The 15,950-nt window shown below is 45.7% G+C and overlaps 1 protein-coding gene across 1 annotated transcript; it reads right to left on the bottom strand.

The window, feature by feature from the left end:
- Positions 1-126: 126 nt before the first annotated feature.
- On the bottom strand, positions 127-14,320 carry LOC104506575 (putative RNA exonuclease NEF-sp). The gene is made up of 18 exons (XM_010147565.1): positions 14,205-14,320; positions 13,183-13,309; positions 12,272-12,356; positions 10,505-10,654; positions 10,279-10,367; positions 9,349-9,464; positions 8,400-8,538; positions 7,777-7,871; positions 6,838-6,940; positions 6,099-6,235; positions 5,679-5,791; positions 5,263-5,399; positions 5,015-5,152; positions 4,431-4,523; positions 3,655-3,874; positions 2,951-3,144; positions 2,337-2,446; positions 127-351 (listed from the first exon to the last, which is right to left on the bottom strand). Exons 2-18 carry the CDS (start codon positions 13,246-13,248, stop codon positions 282-284), a joined length of 2,055 nt encoding a protein of 684 aa, XP_010145867.1. The 5' UTR covers positions 13,249-13,309; positions 14,205-14,320; the 3' UTR covers positions 127-281.
- Positions 14,321-15,950: the final 1,630 nt, after the last annotated feature.

Below are 15,950 nucleotides of genomic sequence, written 5' to 3'. Positions count from 1 at the left end.
GAAGAATTTCTTCCTGCGGGCCGAGGCCGACGGGCTTTCGTGCAGCGCTCCCCGGGGTCTGCCCCCAGCTCACCCACCACCAAGCAAGGCTGCCGCAGCAGGGAGGGTTGCCGGAGGGCTGCGTGCTTTCAGATGTTTTGAACAGCTTTTATTTTTAGACTTTGTAAAAGATACAGAGTGAGAGCCTATTGTTCTTATGGCAAGAGAGCTTTACAAAGACATGAGCATTTAACGTGATTAAAAATATCTTAACAAAAGACTTTGCTTAAAAACCTGGCAGTTCACCAAGCACTCCTCCCTTCGTCACCTTTTATTGCCATCAGACCCAGGCCGGACTGTGATCCATGCGTGCTGCAACATAAACAAGGGGTGCGTTATTTCTGCGCAGGGTGGCCCTGATGCACGCGCGTTTCCTGGCCCAGCAGCGTGAAGCCTGCAACCCTCGGGGTCAGCACACTGAAAACTCCCTTTCCCCGCTGCCCCAGCCATTATCTGGCACTCCTCTGAATCAAGAAGCCTCCTCTGGACTGTCAGTCCTCCGGGAAGCTAATACAGGAACCACACTTGGCACAAAACCTCTTCCAAGCCTGGGATGGAGCTCCCTTCCAAGCCACTCCGCAGCTGGAGAGATGGGAGCCCAGGCTCTGTGGGCTTCTACAGGTTCCTTGTGGATGCAAACTCCTGAAGGCACCTGTTCCACCAGTGGGATTCCCACTCCGCGGTGACGCCAACGGCAGCGAGGCTAGTTGGAGACGGCCCTCGAAAAGTGAATTTGGACGTGCTGAGACCAGTGAACCTTCTGCAGAAGATGGATGGGAATTCCATAGCCATCCTCTCCTCAGACGTTTCCAGGTGGGCTGACAGGTTAGTGTGCAAAGTAACTGAGGTGACACTGGTGAGAAGAGGCAAATAGATGCTTGGAAGTGTAAAACCTGACTTGGTTCTAGCCCAGAAGGCAGCAGCAGATGATCACAGGACCACGTGCACTACTACAGGGCCAGCAGAGGCCCTGGCCCTCAGTTCCGGCCTCCCCCAGGGCTGACTTAACTGAGGCAGGATTTGACACCAAGCTGCTGCAAGAAACCCTCTACACCCAGCTACATGAACTCAGCACTCTGCTAGCAAGGGAGGAAACGCTGCTGTCTCATTATGTACGCCATCATTTGGCGTGTGGGGAGAGAAGCAGCTTAATGATCTTTACTTCAGTAAGACAAATTATTAAGAAAAATCTAAAAAAAATATTACCCTTTTTTAAAAAAAGCTGTTAGAAACTGAACAATTAAGAGCAGCCCGTGCCAAGAGCTGACCCTGGCACGCAACCTTGCTGCAAGGGTTTGTCGCTGGCATGAAGCCTACGTATGCTCTTGGCTTAGGATGCACCTCCCTCCTAGGGACACTGCCTGGAGCAGAGGACAACGCAGCATCATGATTCTTCTCAGGAAGCTTTGCAAGAAAGAGAGGGGGACCTGGCCTGGCTGCCCAGCCAGGCAGAAGAGATGCTGCCAAGCAGCTCCCTCTCCCTGCTGCTATTTCCGGGCATGCCTTCTGTTTCCACAAGGCATGGTGCCCTTCTGCTGAAGGGAAAGTGAAGAAAAGCACGGGCAGATGTGACCTTTATCTGACTGTGTGAACAGCGACACAGTGAGAGGACAGAAAGAAGACTGCTGAAGTAAGGATGCACTTGATACCCAGGCTCTTGGCTGGGAAAGATGTAACCTTTTCTGGCTGATAACTAAGCAGTGCATGGCTCTGGCAGTTCAGGCTCCGGGGTCTGACATGCAGGAAGCTCACCCCATCTGAAGCATCCCTGGTAGCGCTGAAGCCCAACTCAACTCTAGCACTTGCCCTGTCCTGTGAAAGCTTAATGCCCCAGTGGAAGTGTTTTCTCCCAGCCGTGTCCTTCACTACATGGATCCCCTCCTCGATCGGCTGTGGCTGAAGCTCCTACATCAGCATGTCCCAAGCCAGCAGGGGAGACGGTGCCTTGGCTGCAGCTGTGAGGTGGTTTAAAACACCAACCAAACAAAAAACCCCACCCAACACCAAAACCAGCCAACGGGGGAAGGCAGGGGAACTGAGAACTCCTGTATCATTAGTCAGCTCTGTGCACTTCTGCCTGGCTAATCCGGACCACCGGCTACGTAAAGTGGTTTCAGCTCTTGTGCTTGTTCTGGGTTAGGCATGGCTTATGGGCAGACTAAGTACAAAGTCGGGCTTCTTCAGGCCTTCGCTTAGGCTTCTACTTCCTTGTGCAGGGTTTTAATTTTGAGTAGACGAAGATAAAAATATTTGGCTATGTATTTTCCTCAGCTCTTCGCAAAATAGGTGGAACTTACCTGTTCTCTCCAGGAAAGAGAACAACGCACAGGGTGTTATCCTGCAGACTTCTGTAAAGCTTTTTGATATGATGGTCTAATTTCTTCACCTTTTTCCTTAGATCCTGCTCCTGCATAAGAGAATGCAAGTATTAAAACCCCCAATTCACCTGCAGCAATCACACCTGAAAGTGCGCGTGGTGAGGCTGGCCCTCTGGCAGTGATTACGTTACCGGCTGGCGTTTGGCCGTGCAACAACTCGGCAGCAGCAGAACCACGTGCCCGACTACAGCTTCCTCCAGTGAAAACGAGAGCTGCCACCAGAGCCCTTCCTTCCTGCAGGGCTACACAACCAGTCGCTCTCCCTCTGACGCCGTACCGCTTGCTGTGCCTGGACGCGGCCCCGAGCAGCTATGCTGTTGTTACTGTTCAGGTTATGCAGTACCCTGCCCACGACGTGATACTGCCTCTCCAAACTGCCTTGTGGGAACTGATCCTTGGCAGCCTCCCTGCTCCAGCACAAGGAGACCCTTCTGCTACATGCAGCTCTGCACCTAATCTCGTGCAGAGATTAGGTTCCCGTGGCAGTACCTCCTCACCAACCGCACTAAACACCGGCGTAGCCTTAAACTCACAGAGTGGGACAGCTGCTTCATCTTCTCATGGAAGAGGTTTCCTCCTTGCTTCTCAGCGCTGTGATTCATTTGCCAAATCCATCTCCAGAGGTGACCTGAAGCAAGAGGATTCCCGCTTCTTAGATTGTGACCCTTCAGGGTCCATCCATTTATAACTTCGAGGGCGTCCACAGCACTCTCTGACTTCCGGAACTCTGAAACACAGATTTTTTGGCAGTGATGTTGCTGCCCTCTTCCTTGGCACCCAAAGGGCAGGGATAAAGGTGTGGAGCAGGAAGGAGAGAGCCACTGAAATCACTGCAGCAAGCAGATCCTCATCTTGCTGGAGATAAACATCAGACTACAGAAACGCCAACTGACTGTGACAGCGCTCACCCGGTTGCTCTCACCTCTCTAGAGGCAAGTGCTCGCCTGTGTGAAGCTGCGCAGTAGCCAGCCCTCGCTCTGAGGTTCTGGAGCCAATAAACTACCCTGGAACTTTGCTAAAGAGAATCTTTTTTTGTTGTTGTTAAGCAGTTTTTATTCCCTTTAAATATTTAGCTGTGAACTGCTCCTGCGAACGATACACGCTTGCACTGAAGAGCTGTCAATACCAGCCCTCGGGCAGCCGTGTCTCAGCAGCTCTTGCTGTGTCTCTGCAGTCAGGAGGGCTGCTGAGCGAGTCTGCCTGAGGAAATACGCAGGCCCTCTGCGAAGCTACTTACTGAGGAAGCAGCAGTTCCTCTGCTTTCCACTCTGGAGATCCTTTGGCAGGAACAGTGTTTCCAGGTCTTTCAACTTGCTGAATTTTTCTTGCAAGTCTGTCTCTGTTACGGACTTCTTCAGACCCGCCACATAAACCACACCTTCGTTCTCCACGTCCAGTTCTAGCTCCTTTATCAAAAGATCACAGTCCAGCGATGCTGCAGCCACAGCTCTCTGAACCTGGGGTGGATGCAGCAGAAAAACGCAGCACATCAGCCCCGGCAGCTCTCTGTTCTGAGCCTTATTTTAAATTATTTTCTCCCACTACTAAAAGCTGACAAGCTATTTTTCCCTCCCTTGAAAAAAACAAGACTAATGAAGGAGAGATCATGCTTGCAACGCCGAAACGCTTCAAAATTAAGAACCCCATACTTTGGATATGTATGCACTGTACATGCATATATACATACATGTATATACAGTACAGTGCACTGTATATGCAGTATGCAGTGTACATACATGCACTGTATATGCACTGTAGCACCCCGTTACACGGCTCTTCCTTTGAGGCTGCAGTTGGAGGTCAGAGTGCTTGCTAACCCTCTTCTGCTGACAGGCAGAAAGGAAAAAACCAGGGCGATAACCACTGCCTTTCTGCCAGTGGCCCTAAATTGGCCAGGAACAGGGAAATGGTAACAGCACAACCAGAGCATCTGCCCAGATGCTATGCTGGGAGTAGATGTTAAAAAGACATATTGGATGCTGTTCCTGTGCTTTTGCTATCTGCATTGTTTACCTTAATGCAGGATCCTGCTACCTCAGCTCCGTTGAGGCTTTCCACAGCAAGCTGGGCAGCTTCCAGCATTTTGTACTGGATACAGACATAGGGCTTGAAACAGAAGGATAAGATACTTCAGGCTTATCAGTAAGACACAATAGGCCTCCCTTTTAAAAAGTCATGTCCCAGTGAAGTTGTGTTTTTTTTTTAAATAGGTTTGGGGGGTAATATATGTAACAGTCCATAATCTGTAGCTGCTAAAAACAACCATCAATTCATAAACACACTTCTTTTTCTTTTTGGTGTTTTGGCCATTAAAGGCCTTAGCATATCAGTTCTCTTGAGAGGTACTAGAATCATCTCAACTTCTCCAGTGCTCAAAGTCCTCTAGCTCGAACAGCATGTTTAAGCCACAGGAGCTATTTTTATTCCTGTCACTGCGTGGAGCAGCTTTTAGATACCCCGAACTGTTGTGGCTGACGACTAAACCACCAGGAAAAAAAACCGAAACAGAGCAACTGGTATTTCAGTGGTTCTAACCCATTTCTTCCTGAGAGGTTACTCGGCCCGTCAGCAAGCTTAATGCTTCGAGTGCTCCTCACCTGGCACGTTTCAGTTACCACCCTGAGAGACTGGATTGGTCCACACCTCCCAAATTCTTTTTTCACAGACTTCAGGCAAAAGCTTTCTTTAAAGGGACCTGCGTAAATTGTCAGCATGTCAGTCAGCTTGCTTCTCACCTGTAGGAACACAGATTAGAGAAGGGACTTCACCAAGCAAAGGAACTAACTACTTGGCACCTCCAGATACAGATCTCTCTCAATGAAGATGACTCTCAAAAAAACAGTACCTTTTCACAAAGCCCATCAAGAAGGTGAGATGCAATGTACTCTGGACCCAAACTGAACTGAATGACACTGAATGTGGACAGGGGAACATCTTGTAAGGCAAGAGTGTGAAGGCTCAAAGAGGTACAAGACAATTGAACTGCAAAGGATCAGAAACAAAGCAATTGAGCTTACTTCCCAACTTTAGTTTTGATTACTGTCCAAGGAAGCCCTCAGGCAGATATTCTTCTTTAGTGAGTCAGGAGAGGATGTAGAAGATCAAAACTCATTTCCAAAATGTTAAACTGGATTTAGCTAACCTGGTATTAACACTATTGCTAACAGTACTGTCAGTCAGCTGTTTAAAACAGGACTCATCTATCCACCCCCAGAACAAGAACTACTTTGATGCCTCCTTAGACCAACCCACTGAGTCCACTCACCTGTTTGTTTGAAGTGCTCAGGTTGCTCTGACACAGGCCAGAAGAGTCTACTTCCTGTCTGCCCAAAAGGAGGGGGTTTTGGCCAGTCACCTGCAAGCAGTCTAAAAAACTAGCAGAGAGAAGCAAGCTGTGAATCACAGTACTTATCTGGACAGTGAATTAAAGGCTTTCAAGAAGTGCTTGTCAGAGAAAAATGATACAGTTCATTAAAGAAATCTGAAAGAATATTCTTGTCCTCAACATCAAAAGAAGCCTAGAAAATGCTTTGTGAAATTTAAGATGCAACTTCTGAAAGTTTTTCAGTGCTATGCTACAATTATTTGTGTCTCTCTCTGAAGATCCTGATGGCTTCTGAAAAGCATAACACTACTCTGATTTTACTGAGGAAAAGCATGCACATTTGAGAGTCTTATTACCATGGTGTGGATAAATGTGGAGGCTCATTCAGCTGTTTCTGGACCTGACATCCTTGTGGCTGTAACGCAGCTTTGTGCTGTGAGACCTTGGCCAGTTTTTCAGTCGTCAGAATCATCTCCAAGTTTAGTTCTGCTACCTGGGGGAAGGAAGAAGATTAGTGGTTGGCATCATCTCAGCTAATTGTAGCTAATCAAAAAGCATGTGCTTTCTCTGAGTCACCCAGGCACACTCCACAGTAGTGAAACACAGGCATTAATTTCTTGCCTTATTATTTTCTGTTGTAATTTTCAAGCATGCAGCACTCACAGCATCAACTAGCAATCATCTCCAAAAAAAGTTTTTCAGAAATCAATGACACAAGCAAGAGAGACTCATAAATCCAGCTGAATCACTGCCACAACATACAAGGTCTCCCACTTCTTTCATCTGGAAAAAGGACAGTAAGTCCTGTACGCTGGAAGTGCCTGAATCTTCCTTTACTCCACGCCCCTCCTGAGGCTCAGCAGCAATACTGATTCACGCCAGCGCCCGAGCACTGCCACACTGGTAATGCTCCGGTTATGAAGACACCTCGACACATGCTGAGAGTAACAAGCTGTCAAACCTGAGGCCTCTACCGCAGCTCCTTTTTCTCTTTTAGACCAACAAGAGGATGGAAACAAATGGATTTTTTTCCTTCAAAAACACAACTTGCATGTTCTGCGATTCAGGACAGAAATCTTCATTAGATACAGCTACCTTGGCTGGTCCCTGCTCAATAAAGAATTGAGCCAATTCCAATGCAGCTCTAGCATCTTCTGCAGGATCATGCCCAAGCTTCTGTTCACACTGAATCTCCTTCCTAGGGCATCAGAATTGGAGGTACAGGCAGGTTATCTGTTTTTCCACATTGACCAACATCCTGTCTTTTCTAAACTGGGTCCTTTTCAGGTAAAATAGCTCTCCCCTCTCCAGAAAGGATTTCAGTTCTTTGCAGCACCATTCTTGTGAGATATTCCTGAAAGTTACTGCAAGAAATGGTTTTGCAATGTCGAGCAAAACACTGTTTACCAGGTTTGAGAGAAGAAGTGCTAACACTTGGTACTCCGAGGCATGACTGGTTTTAACTTTACTTTGTCCCTGACCAGTGATCAACTCACAGTTTGCACACAGACAGGGAGGCTACCTCCACCTCAGTGAAGTTTGGCACTGCAGAGTACCATATCCTCCATGGGAATGCTGAGAACCGTATCGCTAAGACACACTACCCAGGGGTAGCTAGTACACTGAGAACACCACTTAAGTCTGTACATCATACTTTCCTATGTTAGCCTTTCTTTCTTGCTAACTGCAACAGACCCAGCTGTGTGAGTCAGAGTGCCTTTGTTGCTCTACAGTTCAACACACCGGTACTGCTACAGTTCTGCAGAAAGGCTGGTTTTGCGAGGACTCGGATCTCGTTGGGTCAGAGCATCTCTGCTTGCTCAAAGACAATCCCATTTATTACGCTGCCTGATGTTTCAAGCAGGCAGTAAATTACTTCTTTACCACATCTATTTGCATAGCCTGCTCCTTTCTTCCGAATTTTAGTGAAAAAAGAAGAGAGTAATTCTGATGCTACTAGTGGAAGAGCAAGACCTTATGATCCCCAGGTGACAACTTCTGATATTTCCCATGACAATACAGTAATAATCTTACCCTAAAACAGCTTTGGCTAGGAATTTTAGCTTAAATCTTCGACCTTCGTTTCTGGCAAAAAGCAACGAAGTGTCAATAACACTGGGGTGGATCATCTGGAGGAGAGAAAACATCACTGGTTTAATTTAAGAACATCCATCATACAGAACTGGGCAGCAACTCCATTGTTAATCTGTGCCTCTGCCTTTTCACTTCAGCTGCCAGTTTCTCACTGGCAGATAACTGTCCACAACAAGAGACCAGATGGGAATAACGAAACAAGCCCAACTCTCACTTCTAACACGCTAGTGCGAAGATCTAGATTGTGTTACAAAGATTAATTATGATTCCAGCGTTTTAGGTTGGTTAAGGACTTCCGTTCTTCCCATGACAAAGCTAGCAAAAGCACCTGGCTGAAGCTGAGAGGTAAAGCCTCCACTGCAACCCTCCTTTGGGTGCTGAACAGCAACAAGTTTTATAAATGTCAGGAGAGTCTTTCTATTTTAAATCCTTACAGACATAAGGCTTTTTATTCATCGTACAAATCAATTAACAAGAAGATAAGAAAAAGAGGAATTGTTTAGTTTTCAGGGCTGAAATGAGTACCACTGGGTTGAGAAAAATACTCTTAAAGGCATACTCACTTCCAAAGCCTGAAGATCAGCATTTAAAGAATGACCCACCAGTACTGCATCCTGGGGAAGCATTTTTTTCAGTTTGGTTTGGATGTCTGGCAGTCTTGTTTTCACTGGAAGAAGCATTTTCTTTGTTATTCCTGAGAATCTTCGAAAGAAAAGTTGGATGAAGTAAAAGCAATACATTAGCAACAGCACCTACTGGAGAATACTACAAGCAGGGCACGTAACACACTAACTCAGTGTAAGTAATGACAGAATGTTATTTACTGCTTTCTGTTCCAACGTCAGAGGATATGCTGCAGGTACATTACACCACTACGAGTGCCACCATACCTGTTCCAACGTTTCTCTCTCTCAAGTATAACTTGAGTGACGCAGTTTTACCACCAGGTAGCACGGGTAAGGAAATGCTGCAAGACTGACGGTGGAAGGAGATGCTTCCAAGGAACCTGAGGGGATTGGCACGTCACCTCCTGGATAAAGCCGGGCAAAGTTTTGGACAAGACAAGGCTCGAGTGTGGCCTGCTTTTGTTACAAGCCTGAGCCCAGCCCCAGAGTTGTGTGAAAGCTGATGAGCTGCTCTGTTCACTTTTTACAGATGAGCAAACTTGGCTATGGAGCAGAGGGATGCAGACTGCAATCCTGTACTCTTACGCTATATCCCATTTTCGAGCCAGCAGTAAAGAGCAACTCGTACTGCGTATCATTAACCTGTAACAGAATTTTTCCTAGAACACTGCAGAATGATAATGCTTCTGCCTGGCCACCTGGGTGCTGTGAGACGCAGCGTCAGTCATTCTCATCACATGGCAAGAACTGAATTCTTAACACTGAGTAAAATGCAGTAGACATCTGTGCAAACCAAAGCCTTCCGAAAGGTCCTTGGTAACAGGTTTAATTTGAAAGGGCTACAGCTCTTAAAGACAAAGAGATAAGAAACTTATGTGCAAGTCACCTGGTAAGGTAGTTGACTATTGTGCTTTCAGGTTTGACTAGTTCATTCAAGAGGCACTGACCCTGTGCATCCACCAAAGACACACGAGTGACTTCGTTCCCTTTTGCAGTCAGGCACTGTCAGGAAGAAGCAGAGGCAGTTGTTGAATCAGCATGATGCTGCCACTCAAAAACCTCAGCTGACACCTGCCTTGGCTGCAGCCAGCATCCCTGTTAAGGAGTTACTCAGCTTGGAGATCTACCACTCACAGCGAGTTGTTTTCGACTGTAGCACGCTTCACTGTAATTGTTAAATGCCCACCAGAAGCACCACAAGCACACAGGCAAACACAGCACAAAGAAAACCACTGCACGCAAGTGCTGATTTCACAGACTCAGCCCGTGGTGGTCTGCACTGCAGAGCTGTCACTGAGCATCCTCACCAGAGAAGAAGTACAATTGAAAAGCAGAGCCCAGGCTGTATTGTTACTCAACGCTGATGCCAAATAGTCCTCTGCAAGGTCAAAACTGCACTACAGGGGGAATCTGCACCACAGCACGCTGCCAGCGGAACTGGGACGGCTCAAGGAAAGACATGAGATAGGGGAGTATCTTTCCTCTCCCAAACCTTGGGTAGGGCTGGGAAGAGGAATCCCACAGCAGTCTGAGGTGTTGCTGCAGCACTGCTGATGGGCTGGGCAGATCGAGCTGCTGCTGTGAGAGTCAACGCAGAACTGAGCTCTCTGCTGCACCGATCAAGATAACGCGCCTGTCTTGTTGCCAGAACCACTTCCCGAGTCCTGCCCACGGCTGTGTTAGCATTGGCACCATCCACGAAGGGACTGGCAGCAGATACTAATATGTCACAAGTGGTTTAGCAAATACACAGGGTGCTTGGCTCAACAGATGGTAGGAGTTTGGTTGCTTGACTTCCACACACATTTATTTTTACCATTTCACAATCCAGACCAAAGAGGGGGCTGCTGTCCGTCCTCTGCTGATCACACTCTGTGTATACGTAGCCCTTACATCCAGGGGAACCTGGAATGAAAAGATATCCATGAATAACAAAGACCTCTCTCTTCTAAAACTCATCATATATCTTGTATCACCAAACATACAACCAACTGTCAACATTAAAAAATAACACAACCAAACAAAAGTCCTCACAAACTGACCTTTTATGGGATAGTCGTTTTTCTTCTGCTCTTCTAATGTTAAAGTATAGCTAGTAAGGCCTTGCTTTTTTTCTCCGTACTTCCGAATGATGGGATCCCATTGCAAGTCTGAGCTTGTAGGAATACATTCACTGCTAGTGGAAGTCAAACCTGGAAAATACGGAAGCATAGGTCAGGCTCAGACGGCACTCTCTACCTGCACTCACACTTCTGCATGAGTATACACACTACAGGCTACAGCATGTCAAAGGAAAACACTATCTGGAACAATAAACTGCAGATAGACAGACAGGTAGAAAGGTATCTCCATCTCTCTATTTATTTTTTATATATATCTCCAGTTTATAGCTCATTTATTGTGCGCATATAAATTTACACACACTATATACATCATATAGACATGATTATATATCATGGAACCACACAACGGTCTGGGTTGGAAGGGACCTTAAAGATCATCCAGTTCCAACCCCCCTGCCACGGGCAGGGACACCTTCCACTAGACCAGGTTGCTCCAAGCCTCATCCAGCCTGGCCTTGGACACTTCCAGGGATGGGGCATCCACAGCTTCTCTGGGCAACCTGTGCCAGTGCCTCCCCACCCTCTCCGGGAAGAACTTCTTCCTGATATCTAATCTAAACCTCCCCACTTTCAATTTAAACCCATTACCCCTTGTCCTGTCACTACAGGCCCTTGTAAAAGTTCCCCCCAGCTTCCTTGTAGCCCCTTCAGGTACTGGAAGGTGCTGTAAGGTCTCCGTGGACACTACGTTCAATATATATATATACTAAAAATACACTTGATATTTAAGATACTTGAATCTTACTCCCAGTTCAGCTACTGACACTGCGGGCTGATTCAGAAGCCAGTCACATCATACATAAATCTGTCTCACATTCCCTCCAGAAACAGAGAGAACAAACTTGCCTCATAAGCTTAACAACATAATCATCTGTTACTTCATGTAAGCTGTAAAAGAAGTTCTTTTCTACCTTCTCTGGGAGATTCTTTCCCGAGTATCATCAAGAGAAAATGTGCTCGAAGTGTGGCTCACAAACAAGCACGCACTGAACTGACACCAAAATCCACAGCTGCATAAAGTTAAATTATCCTGTAGGTGATCCTCTGCAGATTGCACTTAAAAGAAAACTATGCCTGACATCTCAGGTCTGTGACTGCAGTAGGTTTACAGTCAGGATGCTAGAGGACTTTGTCAATACACTGAAAGTAACAGTTGTTCATTCTCCCATTTAGGACTCGAATCCAAGATTCTTTGTGACACTTCTAACAATTTCAGTGAAGTTCACATTGTAGTCTCTTGCAGGTTTTCTAAAAGCCTGTTGGATTACAATCACCTCTATAAACAGTGTAAAAATAGGAAATCAGTTGTCAACATACTCATTTTTTACCTTGATTTGCTGCTCAGTATAACAACGAAAACTAAAAAAAAAATTAGTAACTACTTCGCTTGAATCTAGTATTTTATTAGATACATCTTAGAATGAAATCACAAAATGGGTAACGAAGTGTCAGAATTTTGGATTAAATACGTTAAAAGCTTTCTCTCTGCTTTTTGCATTTCCTTGTGTCAGTAAGCCCCGTTACTGAACCAGTACCTATTCTCATGGTTTAAGCCATTAATGTTTTCCTTTGTAACAGAGTTTACCGCAGCAGCACGCAGGGACCGCACAGGGTGCAAAGTCACAAACTACTGCTGAAAGTGAATCACTGCAGTTAGAAGAGATGATGCAAAACCAAGCAAGATACCTTCTGCAGCGTTCTGAGGTGCCAGCTTTGCTCCTTCTCCATACAGGCTGGCTAACAAGTTGGCAGAAGGTGTTAATGTGAATCTCTGAAAAAAAGAGACGTGTTAAAAACCCTGAACCCGAAGCAGAAATACCAAGCAAATGAGATGTTCCTTGATCCTCCAATGAGCCACATTTAGAGGCGGGCTGATAAAGAAGTAGTGAAAGTATGTTTGGTGTTTTCCCAAGGAAGAAAACAACCCCAACGCAAACAAAACCTGTTTTAATGGCAGATGATATAGGATTCTTTGTACTAAGGGACAGATTTGCCTTGCCTGAAACGATCTCAAGACCTTCTTTGATGGAAACTGAAGCAAGTCCCAGGCTTTCCAGTTAAGTTGTGACCTGCATTTGCTGCAGTTCAGGGAGAAGTCGCTAGAAGTCTGAATGGAAATGCTTCTTTCAAAAATGTTACTTGTAACTCAGAGAATTAAAATAATCTTTTTAATAATCTTTTTGGGAGATGGGAGAAACTTGACATAAAGTGCAAATAGTAAAAGTGAGATTTTTCAACCAGTGGGAATAGCATAACTGTCGAGAGTCTCCTCACTCACTCCGAGTACATTCCAAATGAACCGAGGTGCTTTTAATCTCATAGACATCCTGAAGATGTGGGAAGCGTTAACAGTCAGACGACTGAAACATGTTTCACCTGGTAAGGCTTCAAAGGCTTGAAAACCTGTTTCTAGTATCAAAGCTTTGGCCTTTGTTCTGAGCTGACAAAGGCTACAAATAGATCCTCTCATCAGCTTGCTCTGAGAGTCAAAGATGACCCCTTCCTGTTGGAAAAGGCAGTACTTTCACTGCAGCGATCAATCCCTGGGACATGGTTTGGGGACTGGAAGGAGTTTAGAAGAGAGTCTGGGGACTTACGTGCCGGAAGACTTTTCTGAGGTGTTTGAACTGCAAATAGAATTCGTAGAAATGGAGTTGGCTCATTTCATGCAGAACAATAACCACAACCCCAGCCAGGTGGCTCTGGTGATAGATACGGCACCAGCTGCAGGGAAAAAAATAGTAATTTTTTAAAAAAATCAAAGCAAACCAGTTATCAAGCACCTTCAAAAACAAACTTGGAACCATCCCAGCTTGGAAGTCAGCAAATGGCAAAGTGCCAAATGACTCCAGTGAGAAGAGGCTTTATAGCTTATCTCAAACAGCCACGTATTCCTGGAAGCAACATAATATAGGAGACACAGAAAGAAGGAGTTATAACAAAGTTTTGCTGCAGTACCATTTGAAGACATCTACGGCTTGTTTACACCCAGCGGCATGCAAACACACGATTAACTTCAGTTGCAGTGATACGGTCTAGTGAATTAACGCAGCCCAAAAGGTTTCACAGTATTATTTTCTATTCACTGCTAAAAATCTGAAGTGGGATCATTTTTGCCTTGAGTTTCATTTTAGGATTCATTAAATTTCACAATATTTTTGTCATCCAAGGTTATATACCCTCCTCAGCCTTTCCTTTCCATGGCTGAGAAGTTGCCCTGAAAAAGAGCAAGGTGATTAAAATGGGTTTTTTCCCCAAACACTGTAGAATACCCTGTTCCAATTGTATCTCACATGCAACATGTCAGTATTTTGTGTTGGGTTAATACTGTTAACATGGTATTTTGTTTCTCAGTGTCTGAAGCTGCTTCTGTTCCATAAAATTGCTTAGTTTTTGATAACTGCATGGAACAGAAGCATGAAATGGTAGGATTTTTGTCAGAAGAGGAATTACTATTTCTGGCCAAATCTAACAGCAACTCTATCTACAAAATACAGGCTGTCATTACGGGAACTACATTGCAAGGATTCCAAACGCAGCATGGCCAGTATGCCTTCAGGTTTTCACATCATGGGAGCCCACAGGACAGGGTTGATTCCCAAATATGAAGGTGTTATACCTGGGTTGTGCTGCATTGTGGCACTTTCCCAAAGCTGCATACTTTAACAGCTCATGCAGCTGGTCATGGCTGATTTCGCAGTCCTCACCAAATAAAGCTGCTGACAAGCGAGATGACTTTTCCTGTAAAAAGAGAAATGCTACTAAAGAAAGGTTTTATGTCATCACACAAGCTCATGGAAAACTAAATGAACTATATGGTAAAAGGAAACCTGGTCTAGTGGAAGGTGTCCCTGCCCATGGCAGGGGGGTTGGAACTGGATGGGCTTTAAGGTCCCTTCCAACCCAAACCATCCTGTGGTTCTATGATTTGGATACAATCAACTACATTCAAAGTAGCTCTTCCAGTCATTATGGGCAAGTTTCCTTTCTGATCACACTTCAGCATTAAACTCAGTATCAGTATCTTAGTAACCCTGGTACTCTTAACCCCAAAGGTTTACTTAATAAAGATTAATGTAAGTAGATGTATGTAGTAAGGAGACAAAGTTATTCGTTTTGCCAACACAATGTTCTGCTCTCATAACCCGTTCCCCCACTTGCCGCTGTAGAGCTTTGGGCATTTACACAAGTGCTACGTGTAGCCACTTCATGCAGGGTTTTGCTGAAACCCACTTACTCCACTGACATTATGTGATCTGTTTTGGCAGACGGGTTTGCTGACCCCTGCAGGAAAACAAATGTTTCAGTAAAATCCAAGGAAACTGCAGGAAGAGGGCATCGAGCAGAGAGTGGAGACCGTACCACATGTTCAACTCCTCAACCATTCTTTAAGCCTAAATGCAGACATTCTCCTAAAAGCTAATCAGCAAGGAAATGCAGGATTTGGGACACCTCCACTGACCATACAGGCTGTTCCAACTGAACTCCTCTGAGCTGAAAAATTGTAATGATACTCGTTTTTACGTGATGAAAAGACATCACGGCATACAGGAGAAAAGGAAAAAAGACCACAGAACACTACAGAATATCCAATTGCATAGGACAGACGACTACCAGAAGTTGTGTTTTCCCCACCGTGCTAACAAGCATTAATTTTGACAGAGCCTGCCCATGTGGGACTGAGCTGGTGCACTTTTAAATCCAGCTGTCACTGGGTAAGAAAGCCAAACAGAGGTCACCTTTGAGGTTCAAGTGACTAAGAATCATCTGGTGGTGCAATTGCTCAACTCCCATGTGAAGCTAGACAGAAAACTAATGACACTGTTGTGTTCAACACAGCCTAACCACCGCTTTGCAGAAGAGCCCCAGCAAAGAGCAGTCGTTTCACCAAGCTTGGCTACCTGCCAAGCGCAGGAATTTCCGTCTCTGATCAGGTACAGATAGGGCTGACCTCACAGGTCGGGCACGCTTGCTCCCGTCCCCCCCGGCACTAAGTAAGTTACAGCTGGGTGAGTAAGGTGTTACCATGAGGTTGAAACTTGGGGCTGATTTACAACCTTCAGGTGTGAATGTGCTGAGCAGGCACAACGCTCCTTGCAAGGTCTGCTTTGTTCAGGAAAAAATGGTCTTGGAGCGTATATTTATTTTTTGACAAACTTCCTTAAAGGTAAATGCCCAACACTCACAATGAGTTCATTTCCGTATTTCCTGGAGCAGAAACATTGCTTGGAGTGTTCGCCCGCCCCTCCAGCCGCCCCTCTGGCCAGACTGCCGGTAAACCAGGTTTCTGAGGCGCTTGCAGCAGACCAAGCTGTGGTGCGACACGCACAGCAGGAAGGCGGCTGCACGAGAGAAACACCGCCCC

This window comes from Eurypyga helias, unplaced genomic scaffold (assembly GCF_000690775.1).
Source record: "Eurypyga helias isolate BGI_N326 unplaced genomic scaffold, ASM69077v1 scaffold7522, whole genome shotgun sequence".
Lineage (NCBI taxonomy): Eukaryota > Metazoa > Chordata > Aves > Eurypygiformes > Eurypygidae > Eurypyga > Eurypyga helias.
This window is presented reverse-complemented; position numbering and strand designations above follow the sequence as displayed.

Bases quoted from the DNA above. Each gene is read 5' to 3' on its own strand.
- LOC104506575 (XM_010147565.1), bottom strand. From the start codon at position 13,248: ATGAGCCAACTCCATTTCTACGAATTCTATTTGCAGTTCAAACACCTC. The intron at 8,539-9,348 runs GTGACTTGCACA...TTTCTTTCGAAG, and splicing joins ATAGTCAACTACCTTACCAG to ATTCTCAGGAATAACAAAGA. The intron at 7,872-8,399 runs GTGAGTATGCCT...TCTCTCCTCCAG, and splicing joins CTGATCTTCAGGCTTTGGAA to ATGATCCACCCCAGTGTTAT.